At 38.9% G+C, this 21,154-nt stretch overlaps 3 protein-coding genes across 4 annotated transcripts; 2 read left to right on the forward strand and 1 right to left on the reverse strand.

Moving 5' to 3' along the window:
* Positions 1–1,462: 1,462 nt before the first annotated feature.
* Positions 1,463–5,591, forward strand: LOC107773912 (expansin-A13). Its single transcript, XM_016593344.2, has 2 exons — positions 1,463–2,202; positions 4,831–5,591. Exons 1-2 carry the CDS (start codon positions 1,712–1,714, stop codon positions 5,138–5,140), a joined length of 801 nt encoding a protein of 266 aa, XP_016448830.1. The 5' UTR covers positions 1,463–1,711; the 3' UTR covers positions 5,141–5,591.
* A 50-nt stretch (positions 5,592–5,641) lies between these two features.
* On the reverse strand, positions 5,642–12,099 carry LOC107773892 (protein ALTERED XYLOGLUCAN 9-like). 2 transcript variants are annotated; one of them, XM_075250390.1, is made up of 4 exons: positions 9,932–12,099; positions 6,891–6,956; positions 6,239–6,791; positions 5,642–5,847 (listed from the first exon to the last, which is right to left on the reverse strand). In XM_075250390.1, exon 1 carries the CDS (start codon positions 11,176–11,178, stop codon positions 10,069–10,071), a length of 1,110 nt encoding a protein of 369 aa, XP_075106491.1. In that variant the 5' UTR covers positions 11,179–12,099; the 3' UTR covers positions 5,642–5,847; positions 6,239–6,791; positions 6,891–6,956; positions 9,932–10,068. The 2 variants fall into 2 exon arrangements, with proteins under 2 accessions (XP_075106491.1, XP_075106492.1); XM_075250391.1 differs by lacking the exon at positions 6,891–6,956 and having other exon boundaries at positions 9,947–11,178.
* LOC107773883 (berberine bridge enzyme-like 21) lies at positions 5,854–10,662 on the forward strand. The gene has a single exon (XM_016593311.2). It carries the CDS (start codon positions 6,216–6,218, stop codon positions 7,812–7,814), a length of 1,599 nt encoding a protein of 532 aa, XP_016448797.1. The 5' UTR covers positions 5,854–6,215; the 3' UTR covers positions 7,815–10,662.
* Positions 12,100–21,154: the final 9,055 nt, after the last annotated feature.

Below are 21,154 nucleotides of genomic sequence, written 5' to 3' on the forward strand. Positions count from 1 at the left end.
GAAAAATAATACAAAGCTTATTTTATGGCTTAAGGGTAGGAGGTGACCATAAATAGATATTTGGCTATAAAAAATCAAAAGGCAGCTATGGAATATAAATTTTTAGAAGGGTATTTATTTAAAATAAATAAGGTATCAACCTTTACTATAAAGATAACTAATCAATGTTGGTTTTAAGTACGAGGGCCACAATATAAGGTACTACAATCATTTAAAAATCCGAACCAATAAAAAAAGGCAAAATACCTTACCATCATCCTAAACTTCACACGAATTATTAGTTATAGTCTTAAACTATTCGTGGTCTTAATTACCCCACTCAATTTGGTCTTTTGAGAGCCAGTACCCCCTGGACACTGATGTGACAAAGAATGTGGGTGCACTCGCCTGTCACGTGAACTTTTCTGTATATGTGGTATTTTTTTGAAAAATAAAATATATTTTTTTACCTTTATAAGTATGTTACTTTTTTAGATAATTTTTTTTCGAATACAATTTATAATAAAACTTGGATAGAACTACATTATTTAGGCTAAATTTTTTTATTTGGCTAAAAATAATAAAGTTTTAGTTAATATTTTTTGAATTTGACTTGATAATAAAGATTTATATAATTGAAATAGGCATCTAAAAAGTTATAAAAATACATAGTTTGAAATTAATAATTTTGGCTATAATTTTTTATATAGCTCTAAATTATGCTGCTCTAAATATATATATTTACAGATTTTACCTGAAAAAGGTAAAAATACACAATTGACAGAAATAGTCATTGCATCAAAAGAATATATAAAAAGAGTGTACAATTGCAAGAAATAATTTATTCTATGTATACACTCATTTTATTTCTTTTTAGAAGAAATAAAATGAGTATGTATTTTTATAACTTTTTAGATACCTTGACTATTTATTTCAATTGTATAAATCTTTATTTTCAGTTCAAATTCAAAAAAAGATTAACTAAAACATTATTATTTTTAGCTAAATAAAAAAATTTAGCATAAATAATGTAGTTCTATCCAAATTTTATTATAAATTATATTCGGAAAAAACTATCTAAAAAAGTAACATACTTAAAAAGGTAAAAATATATTTTATTTTTCAAAAAAAATGTAACATATGTAGAAAAATCCACGTGGCAAGCGAGTGTATTCACACTCTTTGTCACATCAGCGTTCAGGGGTACTGGTTCTCAAAAGGCCAAGTTGAGAGGGGTAACTAAGACTATGAATAATTTAAAGCTATAACTAATAATCTATGTCAAGTTTAGGGTGATAACGTATTCTGCTGTAAAAAAATATTCTTCACTCTAAACAGTAAAAATGCGAAACAAATTGGGATAGATGGACCATAATATAACATTAATTGCTCGAATAATGCTAAAATAGTATGACAATGATGCATTATTCATGTAGGTAGTATCTTTCAATTGAAAAATATCCATTCTCTTTTAATTTAAAAGAAAAAGGAGCGCCGACAAGCCCAATTAGTAAAGTTCAAAAAAGCAGCCAAGAAACATGACCATCCATGGTGCACCTTAAACAAGTCCAGCAACTTCCATAAAAATCTCTGCAAAAAGTGACAAACCTTCCCTTTTCCTCTTATTTCTTGCTCTGAAAAATCATCAGATTCAAGAGTTGAAGCTAACAAATTATTTCTGCAAGTAGTGAAAACATATACATTCTGTTAATTAAACCTTGTACTTGTAACTATGCTACTATTATCACTATTAGTAGCATTTACACTCTATTCAGCAACACCATTAGTCCAATCTCATTATAACTGGTCACCTTCTTCCTCTTCCTCATCGCCCTCTACTTTCCAATCCGAGTGGCGACCCGCACGCGCCACTTACTACGCGGCCACGGACCCACGTGACGTTGTCGGTGGCGCGTGTGGGTACGGTGATTTGGAGAGAACTGGTTATGGAAAAGCTACAGCTGGGTTAAGCACTGTGTTGTTTGATAAAGGTCAGATCTGTGGTGCTTGTTTTGAAGTGAGGTGTGTGGAGGACTTACGTTGGTGCATTCCTGGTACTTCTATTATTGTTACGGCGACGAATTTTTGTGCTCCCAATTATGGGTTTGAGGTAGATGGAGGTGGTCATTGTAATCCTCCTAATGCCCATTTTGTGCTGCCCATTGAAGCTTTTGAAAAGATTGCTATTTGGAAAGCTTCTAATATGCCCATTCAATATCGCAGGTTTGTGTTGTCACACTACTAGATTGTTTTTTTTTTTTAAATATTCAACTGGTTCAATTATCACTGCCTGAATATTACAACTGCCTATGAACACCCATGCATTATCTGCTCACCCTTTTCTAACTGTTTATTCCTGCTAGAATTGATACTGGCAGACATAAATTTGGCGATATTGTTTGTCTGTGCGTGTTTAGACACACACTCATTTACAGTAACTTATTTAGTATTAGAATGAAATGGACCTTAACAAAGTGGAATCGTAACTAATTTAAGATTGAAGTTTACTTGTTGATTGATTTACCCGTTTACTGAAAAATTGAACGAAACCTGCATGGACGTGGTAAAAATCAAGGAAATAGAGATATTCCATTTGAGCAATGGAAAAAAATGAAAGGGAAAAGCCAAAATATACATATGAGAAGCATAGAGGGTCCTAAAGATGAATTATTTGTCAGTTTTGTGATGGATTTGGGGGTCAGTTTTATATGAACCGAAGTAAAATTACCAACATATATTTAAAAGTCTTGCAATGAGGAACCTAGTCATAGTTGTAATTTCTATGCTTCAGGATGGGCTAATTTTTTTTCCTAATGTCAAGATATGCACATTCTATTTCTATATGAAGTGGTTCGAAAATTGATGAACAGATATTGGCACTGATTTATGTGGAAGTAGCATGGATTTGTGTAGCTTCATGTAGGTATCTTCTATTTGTTGCCAAAGTTGTCCTGATTTAAATGCGGAGGCGCTTCTTTAAGGCAATTCCTTTAAACTATGTGGTCGATGCATATGGTTAAATATGGGTATGGTATATCCATTGTAGGGTGTATTTATGTATACATTGTTTAAATCATATACCAATGTATCTGCAGAAGATGATCTAAAGTTTAAATCGATTAGGTAATGTATGAAAGCTTCTTATGAACTATGCAAAAATTACAGCAAGCTTGATTGTGGCTGTGACTACCAGACTATCAGTTTTAGTTTTCTTCATTATAGGATGGAGCTATCTGTGGCACAAGAATCATAACACACCTAATATGGAGATGGATTAATGGATAAGCTATGCTATGAGCACTTGCTATTTACTTATAAAACAAAAATCATAAATGAACAGACACAGTTGCTATTATCTTACCTCTGCGATTGGAATGTTGTGAGTCTTATGTAAAATCATACAGATGGATGTGCATGTATTCGTTCCTGGTCATGTATGCAAGGATTTGTGATCAGGATAAGACTTATAAATTGTTATTATCAGTCTACAAGCGGACGATGATAAGGAGATGATCCAGAAGGAGGAAAAAAAGGGAGGATGTGGATGAAGATGTAGTTGAACAATTATCAGGTAATGGAGGAGATTTGAAAATCTGGTGGAGTTGTTGATAATAGTGATACCAAAATGTAGTTGACTACTCTAAATACTCTAGAAGAGCAACTAGGAGTCTAGATGGATCCCTCCCTTTATAGGTTGAAATCGTAGGTAGAGACTGTAGGAAGAACAAAATATAGGGAGGAATTGGGAGGAGTGGACTTTTCATTAGTTACCTGCCTGTTTTGATATGCTTGTAACAGAAAGATTTGGAGCACCAGTTGACACCAAAGTTGCATCTGAAAGTAAGGCTCCTTGCGTCTCAAACTCTACTAAGCTGACTTCTTGATAGACTATGGTAGCAGACTATGGTAGTGTTGAAGGAAATGAAGGTTTGGTGATGCATGGATCTGATCTTGGTTCAGTTTTGGATTACTATTTTTCGATAAACACAATTTAAAGTAAGTTGTGTGGTTAGATTCACTTTCAGATGTTTTGAAAAATATTTGTGTTAGTTTTTATAAAGAATTAACTTTTGGATTGTTTTGGTTTCCAGGAAATATTATGGTTCGATTCAGGAAACAATCTATGCTTTTAGGACCAGATGACTTTGGTTTTGACTTTTAACAAGATTTTGTTATGCCTAATGGGCCTTTGATCAAACCTACTTATAAGTAGTCAAATATTAGGATTTTAGTGGATTACATTTGCCAGCATATTGACCACTGTAGTACTTGCATTAGCTCTTAGCATAGAAGTTGCTCAACTAAAGTGCCACTTTTGCTGTACATTGATTCGGCATATTGAATTGAGTTGACTTGAAGTTTATCGAGCTTTCATTTCATGATTGTTACCAAGATAGAGAGATCATGCAGAGAAACTGCTATGGCTGATAGCTTGGATTTCATCAACAAAAATTTAATATAAAAACTTTGGCTTCTTCTGTCTAGTGGTACTCTGAACTAAGTAGGCCATCTCGCGGCCCCTCTTTTTTCCTAACTAGTTAGGGGTAAGATGTTGGACAGTATCAAGGAGGATAATCAGTGTAGTCAATGGACTTGACCTTTGAAGGTCAAACTGCATGCTCTGTTTCTGACGTTCAGACATTAAAAATTACCCATAATGTTTCCCCAAGATGTTCCCCTTCTGATCCAATCCCAAATGAGGCTGTAGATTCACTTTTTTTCTTATCGGATGAATCTACATGTTTATCTCCCTTTTTAATTGGACAATGCGAGTAGTTCTTATAATTCCATTGCTGATTCTTTCCTGTATGGATACCTAACCATATGCTTTCGTTTCTTAATCCTGAACAGAATAAAGTGCAGAAAGGAAGGTGGAGTTCGATTCACTATGGGTGGCGCTGGCATATTTTTGTCGGTGCTAGTAAGTAATGTTGCAGGTGCAGGTGATATAGTGGCAGCAAAAATTAAGGGTTCAAGAACAGGATGGCTTCCTATGGGTAGGAATTGGGGCCAAAACTGGCATATTAATGCTGACTTGAAGAATCAGCCACTTTCTTTTGAGATAACGAGTAGTGATGGGGTCACTTTGACATCTTACAATGTAGCTCCTAAGATCTGGAATTTTGGTCAGACCTTTGAAGGCAAGCAGTTTGGATCTTAGAACTCTTGCCAAAATTGTATCTAATTCCTCATCTTCCATTTGGGATTGGCCAAGATTGGCTGGCGATGGTGGGGCATTTTTGTTCGAGTTCATGTTGGACAAGTGACTACCTGATTTGGATGTTGCAGAGCAAAGCTGTGCGATTGTATCGTATGTTATTCTTCTATTAAACACCTGTGAACTTGAATGAAACCAGAGAAAAAAACTTGCCACTTGGAAGGCACTGTTGTTCCTATTTTGCAATATATGACTGCTTCTGAAAGTATTATTTTTATTTAAGTAATATAGTAATTAGATCATGTAATGCAAAGGTACTTCAAAAGAATTGTAATCAAGCAACTGTGTGCCGGCCAGAATGTTGCACACCCTGAATCAAAGTGGTTAGAATTGCTGTTTTGTAGATTAAGAATATTGCTTCTTGAATTTGATGAAATCTATGAGAATATTCTCATGACTTGTGTTTCAAAAGTCTTCCTGCAAAAAGTGATGTTGCACATAAAAGGAGAAAAATGTTTCCTTGATATTATAGATGTTTTGTCAAATGATCAAAATGCTCTCCCTTGTTCCTATCAACTTTAGGTAATGTATCAAAGGCACAAGGCTATAAATATATACAACCTGTTAAATAGTAGTATAACATTATTTTTCATTCATCATAAAACCCAAAGCTCCAGGTTGCCATTTTCCTTTTGTAGTTTTCCAGAGACCTGGCATATGGCAAATCATGCATTTTGTCAGTTATACAAGTCAAATCAAGGTTGCAATCAGAACTCTATTAGTTTAAGACAAGTCAAGTAATATGGAGAGGATCTATATTCACTCGGTACCGGCAAACTGCAAGATGGCAAAAATTATCATTTTCTACTAAAAAGTACCAGCTCACAACAGTATGAAGAAGAAAACTAGGCACACGTAGTCTGCTTGATGAACTATTTTATATCTCCAAGAGCCAATTCACTGGCAACTTCTCCTGTTATCTTTCTAGTTAGCACAGAGTAGTTTAACTCGTCGTGTTATCTTTCAGAACCCAATAGAGGGGAAAATAGGAAAATAAAAGGAAACCAGGGATACTGATATGGAGACTTCTCTCTATCTAACCTTTTTTGCATTTCTTTCTCTTCTTTTTGCCATCTATTATATACCGTTGGCAGCCTCTGATCCATCATACCAGAGTTTTCTTCAGTGCTTATCCAAACATTCAGATCCATCCGACCACATACTGTCTAGAGTGTACACTCCAAACAATTCATCATATAAGTCTGTGCTACAACACTATATCAGAAACAAGAGGTTCAATAGATCAACCACTCTAAAGCCGGACATTATTTTCACTCCTTTGCAAGAATCCCATATCCAGGTTGCTGTCATTTGCAGCAAGAAAACTGACAAGCACCTAAAGATCCGAAGTGGAGGGCATGACTACGAAGGCATTTCTTACGTTTCCAACATCAGTTTTGTTCTCCTTGACATGTCTAACCTGCGTTCTGTTGATGTAGATATCCATAATGAAACTGCTTGGGTCCAAGCTGGTGCAACTCTGGGCGAACTTTATTACAGAATCTGGGAAAAAAGCAAAATCCACGCCTTCCCAGCTGGAATTTGCCCAACTGTTGGTGTTGGCGGACACATAACTGGAGGAGGATATGGTAACCTGTTGAGAAAATATGGACTGTCAGTGGATAATTTGATTGATGCGCACATAGTAGATGTTCACGGTCAAATTCTGAACAGAGAATCAATGGGAGAAGACCTGTTTTGGGCTATTAGTGGCGGGGGTGGAGCTAGCTTTGGAGTGATAACGGCCTACAAAATCAAGCTGGTAAAAGTTCCTGACATTGTTACTGTTTTCCGAGTAGTGAGGACCCTTAAACAAAATGCAATTGACATCGTTTACAGGTGGCAATTCATTGCAGATAATATAGATAACAATCTCTTTATAAGATTAACTGTAAAACCTACTAATGACAAGCAAAAAGGAACTAAGACAATTGCAGCAACATTTGTAGCATTATTTCTAGGAGATTCCAGAAAACTTCTATCGGTCATGGATAGGGATTTTCCACAATTGGGCTTACATATTGGGGATTGCAAGGAGATGAGTTGGATAGAATCTGAGCTTTTCTGGTCAAGTTTCCCTAATGGAACACCACCTGATGCTTTGCTCAACCGAATGCCTGGAGCAAAGTTTCTGAAGCGGAAGTCAGACTATTTGCAGAAACCCATTCCCAAGGATAAACTGAAATCTATATTCGATAAAATGATTGAATTAGGAGACACAGAGTTAGTATTCAATCCATACGGTGGAAGGATGAATGAGATCCCAGAATGGGAAACTCCATTTCCCCACAGAGCAGGAAATATATTTAAAATCCAGTATGCAGCAAATTGGGAGGAAGAAGGAAAGGAAGCAGAGAACTTCCATTTGAACCAGACCAGAGTATTGTACAACTACATGACTCCTTTTGTCTCAAAATCCCCGAGATGCGCATTTTTAAATTATAGAGACCTTGACATAGGGGTCAATCATAATGGAAATCACCGCTACATAGAAGGCCGTGTTTATGGACTCAAGTATTTCAAGGGTAATTTTAATAAACTGGTCAAAGTCAAGACTTTGGTCGATCATGATAACTTCTTCTGGAATGAACAAAGCACCCCACCTTTAGCAGCGTAGAGTACAACTATAGGGACAATCGGGACGTGATGATGTATGAGCAACCTTGAGGTGTCACTATACAAAGCCATTTTCATTTTATTTTGGCATATTTCATTCTGTTGATAGATTAGTTCTAGAGACAACCTTCTATATAATTTGTATTTGCAACTTCCTTTTTATGTTGAATCCAGTTTGCTTCAAGGGACTAAGAAATGCAAGCAACACACACCTTATCAATTCCCATACATCCTAATAGTCTCAAATAGAATCGATAGTACTCTTTTCCTTTTTCCTCTTTTTTTCAATTTTTTTTTTTGGGGGGGGGGGGGGGGTTGGGAGAGGGGGGATGGTTTCCAGGTCACGCTCCCTAACTAGTTTTTTCCAATCAAAGGATAATCGACACATCGCATACTCCATATAACAACCTCCGTGAAAAGCAATTACATCAAAGTCTTAACACATTTCAAAGATAAACTTCACTGAGTTTCGTAATAGCAAAAGAAGCTCACAGGTTTATGACCAGACATATTCATTCAGCATACAGTATTTGCAACATCCGCTGCTCGCTGCATTCCTTCAATTATTACAGGTGCAAGATGAATAGAAGAAGGAGATTACGGCTTGTCAGTTTATGGTTTGAAGTAGAGAGAATTTTGGGCAGATTGATTAAACTACAAGCTCTTTAGTGTTCACTTAGTGCTAGTGCTATATCAATAAATTCATTATTACTTAATAAGAGATATACGTGGGTGTGACAACAGAATTCTGAAATTGTCTTTAGCCAATGATCTTCAAGTAGCTAGGAAATTTACTAAAATTTGGAGCTCATAACTACAATGCATGTAACACCCCGTACTTTAGACAGAGTACCACATCAGCAAAACACTAGAGGGATGCTGGGTATATAAGTTAACAACCCTTAGACCCTAGTGACCCGTTTTAAACATGTGGGCTTAGGCCCAGAGCGGACAATATCACTAGCGGGCTGGGCTGTTACATTTGGATCAGAGCCACTCTTGTGTCAGCCTTGCCGATGGTAGGTCAGAGTTCAACTGAATTTAGGCAAATCCCGGTTAGGCGGGACAAACCTCAGTGCTGAGTCTAGCAAACCTCAGCGAGGACGCTGAGTCCATAAGAGGGGTGCATGTAACACCCCAGACTTTAGACAGAGTCCCATGTCGGCAAAACACAAGAGGGATGCTGACTATATAAGTTAACAAGCCTTAGACACTAGTGACGCTTTTTAAACTCGTGAGGGCCTAGGCCCAGAGCGGACAATATCACTAGTGGGCTGGGCTGTTACAATGCAAGGACTCAAGTGTGATTAAGTTGTATTGTGCAACTAGTTTCCGATAACGTTGTTATTTAACTGACTATAAACATACATGTCTGCAAAGTAATTCTAGTTTAAAAGTAGAAGCATCAAATGTATTAAATACCCATATAGCTCAGAGTTTCCAACAAATAGAACTATGGAACTACCTTTGGCTCTGAAACCAACAAAAGCTGGAAAGTAAATTAGCAGCTTATCTTCCACTAATGCATTCTATGTAAGGAGCTAGAAAATAAAATAATTCCACTAATTGACATAAGATCGCTTGGGGGTAGCAGCAACTAATTACTGAGTAAAGTTTAAATCTGATGACCTGCATAGGAGGTGATAGCAGATTGCTTAAGATGGAAATTGGAATATAGCAAAGAAATTTCATTTTATACTTTTACTTGGATATAATCCTATACAGTCTAAGTATCTTGGATGTTTGGACTACACTATCAACAATGATGACACAGAATAGCAGGAGTTGAAACTGTATAAATTGAGGAGCTGTTTAACTTGACGTGAAAGGAACAAAAGCGCACAAAGAGAATCACAGATATGTATCTAAAAAAAATTCACTAGCTTCAGGAGAAATTAGATTAACTTTATACGGGATGCAAGAAAAAAACTGAATATAGGTGCAACTAGTATGATATACGTTAAGACCATCAAACAACTATCAGAAACATTGATGTGAATCTCTACACATGTTCGCATTAAAATTGGCAGTGAGACATTAGGGGTTTGCTCCAGTATACAAGTTGTGAGAGTATCAGTAATCATACAATTGAAGAAAGAGGGGAAAAGGAATATGAACCTCAGTATGAATTACCATCAAAAACTTCTCGCTACTGATCTTCAGTTATTGAGTGTAGCACCAGGAAAATAATCCTGTATAACAAAGAAAGCTCTAGCAATTACAGAACTAATTCAATTACCCTGTCCCTGGCTACATTACAGCTTCTGATTAGATTCTATAAGCAATCCATTTAGCATTACATGAACTGCAGCTTCATATACGACCCCATGATAATGCATTCCATCAGTAGTACAACGAGCTCCACAACTATTACTCAACGCATGAATGTCCAGCAACCAAAGGGGCCCACCAGATTGTCGCAGCAGCTTACTGCTATAAAGCTCATCCGTATAAGCTTGCCACGTCACATCAGTCATCTTCTCTCGCTTCTCATCTGTATTCAACATCGAGTTTATCAGCTTTGGCATTTCCAGCCAAAAGAAGTTGGGGGATCGAATCGAGACTAAATTCGTGCCAGCTCCATCATTAAGAAAATCTGAAGGTACTGGTAACAGCAATACAACTAAATCCCGCAACAACTTTAGGGAAACACCATAATCAGTTGCATTATTTACATGTAACATATCCCATAGCCCTGCCCCAATCACAAAGACATCAGGATAACTCTTTTTTTCTTCGAACCCAACAACCAAATCAGTCAAGTTACTCACATAAGGTGCCCAAATAAATTCCAACTTCATCCCAATCTCATCAATAAAAACTTTATAATCACTATGCCTCTTGAACAAATCCCCCTTAATCACCCCCATTTCATTTTCCCCCAATAACAGCTCCAACAAAGAAAGTACAAATAACCTTGCTTGTGAATCCCCAGCAACAACAACCCATGAGCCATTAAACAAATCTGAAGCATCAGACTTGGTCAACTTCTGGAAATCACATTGAACAACAGGTTGAGAGTCAATCCACCTCCAAGAATTGGTATTTTCCACACTAGTATTCTCATTATTATTGTTATTATTATTCAAGTCTTGAAAATTAAATGATACTTGGTGAAGTAAAGAAATGCAAGAATCAACATTTACAATTGATGATGATGATAGGGGTACTGAACCTGGTGAATAAAGCATAGAGGAGACTGAAGGGAAATAAGGGGTCAAATGAACACAAACAGCAAGGGAAATAAAAAGGGCACAACTGAAAAATAACATTTTGTTACGGCTCAAGTGCCAACCTGCCATACCTATAGGGACAAACAGCACAAGAAAGGCTGCCAATATTCCCAATTGGACAGCCCCCCACATTATTCTTCTCTGATTTTTGACTGTTAAACCATTCCTATTTTGCAGCAAAATTATGACAAAGAAACAAATATTCGAGCTTTGACATCATATTTCAATAACTGGAAAATTTGGATCCAATTGAAGAAGAAAGAGTATTGTTTTGCTATTCTTCGGGGGAAGAAATTGAATAAATGTGAGGTAGTCGAGATGGTATGAATAGTGTCTGAAGGAAATGGAAGAGGTGATAGGCTGAGAAAGAGGAAAAAGAACAGTTTCCAAATGCGGAAATGAACACACGGAAACAGTTTCCGAGGAATATTCTTCTAACAAGGAGAAATCACAGAAAATTTGTTCATGGATCCCCACTAATCAAACCACCAATCCTACCGGAACTTCGGGGCGAGCTTAACTAAATGGATGTAGAATTACCAACCCACTCCTATAAGGTTGGACAAACCGGATAGCAACCAAACTGATTACTATAAGGTAGACTCTCATCCAAACCCAGATCTTGACAAAGGTTTCAATTCCCCTTTCACAAGATGACAAAAAGTGCCTTTACCTTCCATGGTGCTTTTCCGTAGTCATCAAGGTCTTCAAGCGAAAGATGCCCCCACCATTTCCTTCGATCTAAACTAATTGAGCTATAGAAATCATCCGAACAATTAATTTTGATTGACCTAGGTGGGACTTCTACATAGTCAAATTTAGTTTAGAAGAAAGTATGGTTAAGACTCTCCACCTTGGCCCTGGTTCATCTTTGGAAATTTTTTATCGTGCGGAAATGAGAACCTAAATTTGTTCCTCAAGAAGCCACCCTTACATCACTGCCATATGGATCCGGCTCCCTTAATTACCAACAGAATTCTACGATCAGGACATCCTAGAAAAAGTTGGAAGGAAACTAAGCAAACTTCTCAAAATAGACCAATGCACATCTTCTACTCTCAGGGGAAGATATGCCCGTATTTATATCCAAGTACCACTAGAAACCCCAATGGAAACATCGGTTATAATAGGAGACCATAAACAGGCCATGATCTACGAAGGAGAAGGGACTCCGTGCACTATTTGTGGCAGAATCGGGCACACTGCACAAGGTTGAAATTACCGCGCAACCACACCCATAACAACCCATGAGCCACAGGAAGCACAACAGAGGAAAACAATCCAAACAGAGGAGAGCGAGTGGACAACTGTTACCTTCCCAAGAAGAAGAAAGCAAGGGTTAGCGAAATCAACAAATAAAAATGGTGTCAGAATGAGTAAACCACACCATGCTCCTCAGATATACGGGTAAATTTGTTCGATGCTAACTCAGGTAAATTCCTTCAAACTCAAACTCTGCGTTACAATTTAAAAAAAGTCAACCCTCCCCCCCCCCCCAAATTCCCAAAAAAAGCCCAATGGCCTAATGAATAACTTAAGCCCCACCAAGTCACAAGGGCTGACCCAACAAAGTTAGAAACCCAGTACTCGGGCCCAGACCAGTACAAGCGCTAAAAGGAAAACGGGGCCAGTTCCTGACGACCCTACTGACCCCAATCATGAACCCATCGTTCAAGGCGCCTTTAGCCCAACTTCCGAGACTCCCCTTCTCAATGATGGTGAAATACCCAATGGGGCCGGTCTTTTTTCCACAAATGGGTACAACACCAAAGCCACAACTGTCAGCCCAATTCCCCATCCTAATTCACTCACCTACGCTTCCCTTACCAGCCCTCCTGAAACGACCTCTAATGGAGAAATATCAACAGTCGTCACCTACAATCAAGTGCCCTATCTGGTACCCCCCATCTCTAGATGAAAAGACTACACCCGACAACTCCATTAGATCCCCAATTAATGACCAACCCAACCCCTAGTTCCGATTTCCTGTAACCCTTCCACTGACCGAGATTTGACACTAAAGGGAGTTCTGATGGAACGCCAGTCTTTTAAGATCACCCCCTTTATTACCCAAAGTAGTAAAGCAAAGAAACACAAAAATGGAAAACGAAATGCAACCAACTATCATCATCTCCCTACCACCACCACCGGACTACCAACCGACCTCCTGGTTGGAGGTTGCTCTACAAGGCTAGGGTCTCTCTTACAATTTCACCCTGGGCAATCAAAAGGTGACCCTGATAGTACAAAACCCAGCTCACCTAGCCAGAATCACGGTGGAAGCATTGAGCAAAGCATTAGCAACCTTTGGGCCTCTCCTATGGCAGTCGATGGTCAACAGAGACAACAACTCACCATTAACCGACCCTCACGCACTCAACAACCACATTCTACAGAGCTTCCAAACCCTACCCTTCTTCCCATATCTGACAAAGGAGGATCCATCAGCGGAGCCGGTCTTCATAATGATCGACCATCAAACTCAATACAAACCATCATCTTCTACTCCAAAAGAGAAGAGCATTTCACCCCCTCTCTAAAACATCAAGAAAGGGATCTTCAAAGCGCTGGAAATCCTCAAGAAGAAGAATGCCTCGGAGGAAGAGGGAGCACCTTATGCCACACCACGAACAGACTCGCTCCTACTAGACTCAGTGAGAACGATATAGTTAAGCACAAAAACCAGCGAGATAATAGTGGTACTCTACCCCAGAACGATGACCAAGTGTGAAATGAGTCTCGTCTCTACCCAAACCCATGGTCCAATCAAGCCTTTACTGAACTTAACCCCAGTACTGAGCCTCAAGAGAAAATCACCCCCATATCTAATGAAAGATCCGCAAGGACCAAGGAACCCTAAAGAGGGACCTCACTAACCACCCCCGACTCCACTGATGAATTACATCATATGGAATGTTAGGGAGGAAACAGTGCTGAGTTCAAGCAACACTGTTTAGAAATGGTGAAAATGCACAAGCCTGCGATGCTTGTCCTGCTTAAAACAAAAATGGAAGACTACCAGAATCTAGCTCAAGAGCTCTAATTTGATATGATCATCCAATCTCCGGTAGTAGGGCTCTCTGGAGGTATAGTGTTCATGTGGAAAGAAGAGTATGTGGCAGTTAAAGAAGTGGCAACTACCCCCCAAGGCATCCATGCAATGGTTAAGGTAAGTCCCAACCACCCTCCATGGCTCTTCTCTGCTATTTATGCTATTAGTCTCTTAGCTAATATGAAACTCCTATGGGAGAACCTAATCACAATATCAAAAAACCTTAAAACCAACTGGTTTGTAGGAGGAGACTTCAATGAAGTCTTAAAGGTCAGGGACAAATTTGGGGGCAATCCCATAAACCTGAGCCGCATCAATCTGTTCTGGAACTGTATAAATGAGTGTAACCTTTTAGACCTAGGTTATAAAGGAAGTAAATACACTTGGACAAACAAAAGGTACAGTAATAAAACATCTCTAATTCTGGAAAGAATAGATAGGTGCTTCGCAAATGAAGGTAGGATTTGTCATGCCTCCTTTTTCCGCCCCCGCAGGGGGTGAAGGAGTTTTTCCAATTAAAGGACAATCGAAACGGGATTTATTTATTTATTCAGCGTCGCCACTTGAGAGATTTAGGGTGTCCCAAGTCACCAACTTAATCCCGAATCGAGGAAAAGAATGACTCTGTATTACAGTCCGCGAACCAAAAATCCGGATAAGGAATTCTGTTAACCCGGGAGAAGGTGTTAGGCATTCCCGAGTTTCGTGGTTCTAGCACGATCTCTCAACTATCATATTTGGCTTGATTATCTGATTTTATATAAATATGAACTTATGTGCAGATTTTAACTCTTTACCGCTTTCATTATTATTATTATTACTTTTACAGGGAATTGCAACGTTGTGAAAATGTATCTCGAACCGCGTCACAATCAATGTACCCGTGGTTGTCGACACACTTTGACTCCATTGAGATTTGAATTTGGGTCACATAAATGTGCACCCGAGTTTAAGAAAATTAAATTATTAAAGGCGCGCGTAAAGTGACTAGCGTATCATTTATTTTGGGTAAGGCCGTGAAATTTTGCTAAACGGTCCATCCCGAAGTCTAAGCAATTTTGAAGCAAATATTTACTGAGAGTCCCGCAATTTTGTATTTTTTATTCGGCGAGGCTCATCTCATTCTTATTTTTTTTAAAAGGAATTTGCAACGTCATGGGCACGCATCTCGAACCACGTCACAATCAATGTACCCGTAATTAAAGACACATTTCGACTCCGCTGAGATTTGGATTTGAGTCACATAAATGTGCACCCGAGTTTAAGAAAGTAAGATTAATTAAGACGCGTCCTAAAGAAACTAGCGTGTTGTTATTTTGGGTAAGGCCGTGGAGTTCGCTAAGCGGCCTATCCCGTATTCTAAGTACTTAACACATACATTTTTTGTGAGGGCCCCGCAATTTGCGCATTTTATTTGGCGAGGCTCATCTCGTTTATTTTAAAAGTACGATCCTAAAGCAACTACATTTTTCTATTTACCTTTGTCTCTAAAGATAAAAAAAAAACCTAATTAATTACAAGCATGCAATGTCCCAGCTTTTGTTGTTCAAATCAACAACTTAACGAACTATGGGTTTTAATGAACCAATTTAGTGTAAATGAACCTTTCTTTTCCTGACTTTTAACCGTTTTCAACACTAATCTACCAACAATATTTCAGGTTTTGCTTACTATCGAATTCAGAAATTGTTATTCAACGAAGACATCCTAATATAATGTCATGATTAATGATAAAATTACTAGCGAGTACGGTGAATATTACTAAATCAGCTCATGAATTGGAATCCTATTACAAGTTCATTACCCTTTTAACCTGACCTTAATCTAGACGCGCCTATTACTGATGACATTCGAGTTCCTCCAAACTGATTCAACAATCCCATTTCACAAACCTGTTGAACTAACTACACTTCATGCCATTCCAAAGATTCAATTTAACGTTTCAATGTTATACAATGCTTAACAGATAACCCACCTTAAAAACAGTTTTGATTATACACATAACTTCTATCTATATAACAGGAGAACATCTAAACTAACACCAATTAAAATGCAGGCAGTTCTTAGTTGATCAACAAATGTGTTCGAGCATTTCCTTTCAACTTCAACGAGCTTACATCAATGTGGTTCAGGGTAGTGTACATGGTATAGGAAAGCAAAAGAGGAAGAGGAATGGTCAGTGCAGCAGTAGCATACACAGCAACAACAATAACAGAAAAACAACAACACAACCCCAACAATCAGATTTTTGTTATCAATAGCAAACCCAACCAAACAAAAATCCAGTAATACCCAGTAGGAGAAACCAGCAACAGATTTAAACCAAACAGAAGTACAGTGAACTCAGAAAACCCAAAACACTCAGCTGAAACAGTGTTGAACCAGCGGAGAAACCAGGGAAACTAAGCTGAAAACCTAGCAGTGTCCCAACAAATACAGGCTAAGCAGAGAAGGAAATAGATGCAGAAAACAATAGCCTCTGATTTGTTATGTTCAAAAATCCAGCACACTCTTAAATCTCTATTACTCTGAATTTAGGCTGACCTATTCAAGGTTTGAAAGTCCAGCCTTGTTTTTGGCCTTTTCTTTTATCTCTTAACACTTAAAACTGTCCAGCTCTCAACTTAACTGTCCAGCCCCTTACTCTACCCTAAATGAGCCTATTTATAGGTAAAATACAGGCAAGCCCCAGGCTGCCTCGTTCCCTTCAGACCTCAACTCTGCCCATACCCCTTTATTTCCCATTATCAAGTGTTTTGTGCCCCAAATGGTATGGGCAGCTGACCATCCAACTGATCCCCCATCCATTCATTTTATTATTACTCAAATGGTATGGGCCTATTATAATACTTAACTAACATCCCATGCTACCAAGTTTTGTTCCCCACTATTATATTAGTTTAATCATACTTCAGTACCCTATTGTCAGCCCAACTTAAACTAACCATTTCTGATCTTTTCATACCCCCAAACTAACCCTGTTAACCCCTGGTTATTACTGTTTTACCCTGCTTCAACAGCCTGAAATTTTGAACTTCTGAAAGTTCCAACTCAAGCTGCCCTAAACTGAGTCTAGCTATTACACTGCAGCTACAAACCATTCACAGATAATGTCAAACAATTAGCTAAACGACAATGATTCGATCAATCATATGAAGCTATACGAATCAGAATATTTGAACATTCAGTCCTATAAAACTAATCGACGACGTTTATCTAATCGACTATACTAATTATAACGTAGAACAATCAGTCGATTAAACAATTAATACGAGTAGGGTCCAAATGGCTTCAGACAACTTTGCACAAAACAGAGGAACAACATGAATGGAACACTTGACGACACAGATCAAATCGAGTATGTATATCACCATACGTATTCAACCATAAACAGAAGAACAATCAACCAAATAAAAAAGTCTTATGAAGATGGAGAAAATTGAAAGAAAATATCAGAAACATCATCCAAACTAATTAAACATGCTAACAAACATAAACACCATTCAAACAGAAACAGAAAAGGAAAAGAGAACTTACTCTGGAAGCTCAATAACAAACGACCCAAGCTTTGACTGGACTCGACCATTTGAGGTCGAACAGACTTTAATCGAGGTGTTCTCAACTGAAAACACTTCGATTAAGGTCTATTAGACCCCAACCCTCCATTTAAACTGGCCGGATTCCCAAAGTTCTTGTGTTCTAGGGTTCGAACAGTCCGATTTGGGCTTGAGGATTTGTGGGTAGATTCGGACCAAACCAAGCTTGGTTTGGTCACGAGTGAGGGAAGGGTAATGACTGGTGTGAATCCGGGGTGGGTTGGTATAGATCGGGGTTTTGCTCGAATCTTCAAACGAAGATTCGAGACGATGGGGAATGATTCGAAGCAGGCTGCTAATGGATTCGTGTTCAGGGTGGCTGGGTGCATCAGGGGTGTTATTTTGGTGGTCACCGGCGTCGTGGTGTCCGGGTTTACGGTGAGAGTGTATGAGGGCGGCTAGGGTTTGGAACAGGGGGTTTGGGTTTGTGTTTGGGATGATGGTGCACAGTGGGCGAAGAGGGGGGTTTGGTTTGGAGGCGTGGGTAAAGGGCGAGGCATTATATACGGAGGGGGAAAACGGATCCTGGCCGTTGGATTAGGTGAAATCGAGGGCCAGGATCCCTTCACTTAAAGGGAACGGTGTCGTTCCACTTGAAAGGAGGTCGGGCTGGTCCGGGGCCAAATGGGTCGGGCATCTGGGGGTGGTTTGAGTCCGTTAGATTAAGTGAAATGAACGGCTCTGATTAGGCGCACCTAAACGGCGTCATTTCAATTTAGACGGGAGATGAACTGGACCGTTAGATCTGTTTGATCAACGGTCCATATCTGATAGGCTGGAACGACGTCGTTTGGGGAGGTCCTGGAGCCCTGGTTTGGACTGGGTCGTTGCAAATTGGTTTGGGCCTGATTTTCAGTTAAATTTTGGCCCAAATTCTGTATTTTCCTTCCTATAATTAAACCAAAAATTCCTAAAAACCAAAATTAAACTACACAAATATTAATTAACACCTAACAACAATTATCGCATGAATTAAAATATTTAATAAAATTACCATACAATAAATAGAATAGAAATGCATAATTTTGTGATTCACTTTTAAAAACCAAATAATGGTTAATTAATTCCTAAATGTACCATTTTTCCTAAATGCATGCAATATGTATTTTTGTATTTTTCTAACTATAGCAAGGCGAGCATTTACGGACAAAGCAATTATCAAAATGTCACACAAATCCTCAAAATTGTACCCGAAGGTAACTTGTTTTATTTCTTTTCCGATTTCTTTTGGAGTAGTTTCCGTGAAGCAAAAATCACGTGCTCACAGCTGCCCCTCTTTGTTTGAAAGCACAAAGAGCTTTCGTGCAAAGATAAAGTGAGCAGACACGAGCAACTTTGCTCATTGGAAGACTCCGTGTGAAGCATTTTGTTTTGAAAAAGATTTAACCGAACCTTTGCTTCAAAGGTTTCCTACATATCCATGGCTCGAAGGGAATCAGGTTAATGTAGTTCGGGAAGTTTTGGTAGCTGGGACTACCATGGGACTGTGATTTGCTGTTACTGCTGCTGCATGCTGTTACTACTGCTTACCGATCTCCTTATTACATCGTGCTTTAAAGAAAAATCAAGAAGCTAGGCTAGATAACGGATTACAAGGTCCCATCCATCTTCCATTTGTTCTGGACGCCTTGCTTTCTTGTCGGCTTACGTCTATTCCGGTGCTGCTTTCTTCCGAAAACTGATGGGGGTGACACCAACCTTTTTCTACTCTGAATACCAATTCTCACTGTCTAGTTTGGTCTGCTGGGGATATGGCTTCCTTCATTAAGCTTTTCGGTGGCTCCTCTGGGGATACAACTCTCTTCATCAAAACTTGTTATGCCGGGGATTTTTGCTGTAACCTTCTGCCTTCCGGTGGGTTACTGATTTCAAGACCTGAAGTATAAGACTGGAAAGCATTCCCCTCATTATACAGGTGGGCGCCTGAATGCAAAAATATGAAACGTATTCCCTCGTTATGCTGGTGGGCGCCTAGGACATGAAAATGAAAAACAGAAATGTATTCCCTCGTTATACTGGTGGGCGACCTAGGACATGAAATGAAAAATAGAAATGTATTCCCTCGTTATACTGGTGGGTGCCTAGGACATGAAACAAAAAACAGAAATGTATTCCCTTGTTATACTGGTGGGCGCCTAGGACATGAAATGAAAAACAGAAATGTATTCCCTCCTTATACTGGTGGGCGACCTAGGACATGAAAATGAAAAATAGAAATGTATTCCCTCGTTATACTGGTGGGCGCCTAGGACATGAAATGAAAAACAAAAATGTATTCCCTCGTTATACTGGTGGGCGCCTAGGACATGAAATGAAAAACAGAAATGTATTCCCTTGTTATACTGGTGGGCGCCTAGGACATGAAACGAAAAATAGAAATGTATTCCCTCGTTATACTGGTGGGGACCTAGGACATGAAACGAAAAATAGAAATGTATTCCCTCGTTATACTGGTGGGCTCCTAGGAAATGAAATGAAAAACAGAAATGTATTCCCTCGTTATACTGGTGGGCGCCTAGGACATGAAATGAAAAACAGAAATGCATTCCCTCGTTATACTGGTGGGCGTCTAGGACATGAAACGAAAAACAGAAATGTATTCCCTCGTTATACTGGTGGGCGCCTAGACATGAAACGAAAAACAGAAATGTATTCCCTCGTTATACTGGTGGGCGCCTAGGACATGAAACGAAAAACAGAAATGTATTCCCTCGTTATACTGGTGGGCGCCTAGGACATGAAATGAAAAACAGAAATGTATTCCTTTGTTATACTGGTAGGCGCCTAGGACATGAAATAAAAAGACTGAAAAGTATTCCTCTCGTTATACAAGTGGGCGCCTGTTCAACTAAAAAATATTTGAATTTGTTTCCTCGTTCCTCCGAGAAAATTTTGACAACGGCAGAAAATTTTCTGCCCCGGTTTTGGTGACCTTCCTTGTGGCGTGTCTTTCTGCCATCATCAACCTTTATTTTCCTGTAGAAATCAAAGAGAGTTTTGTTAGTTTTAACATGGTGAGTAATCGTGTCACTCCTGCTGGGGGATGATTTTCCTTTCCCTTTCCCTTGCTCTGTGCTCCCAAAACTGGTTGGGGATAAAGTTGCTTGCCGGGGATGATATGTCTGCTGGGGATGGTATTTCTGCTGGGGATGGTTTTCCATTTATCCCTTCCCCACTCTTTTGTTTCAAAACATGTTGTGGGAGTCCTCTTCAACTTCGAAACTACTCCCTTAAAAGTTTATTTTCTCCCAGCCCTGCAGGGCATAACATGTTATCACCTGGGGATAACGTTATTGAGGATAGGACTGTTAGGGTTATCTTGCTGTGGATTAATTCTCTCTTCCTCCTTCCCCCTTTCTGTGGTGTCTAACCACCTTGGACCTTGGTCCGTGATCTATCAAAGTTCTTGCTGGGGACCTTCTTGGAACTTGGTCCACAAGTCCTTCAACCGTCGTTTTCT

This window comes from Nicotiana tabacum, chromosome 3 (assembly GCF_000715075.1).
Source record: "Nicotiana tabacum cultivar K326 chromosome 3, ASM71507v2, whole genome shotgun sequence".
Lineage (NCBI taxonomy): Eukaryota > Viridiplantae > Streptophyta > Magnoliopsida > Solanales > Solanaceae > Nicotiana > Nicotiana tabacum.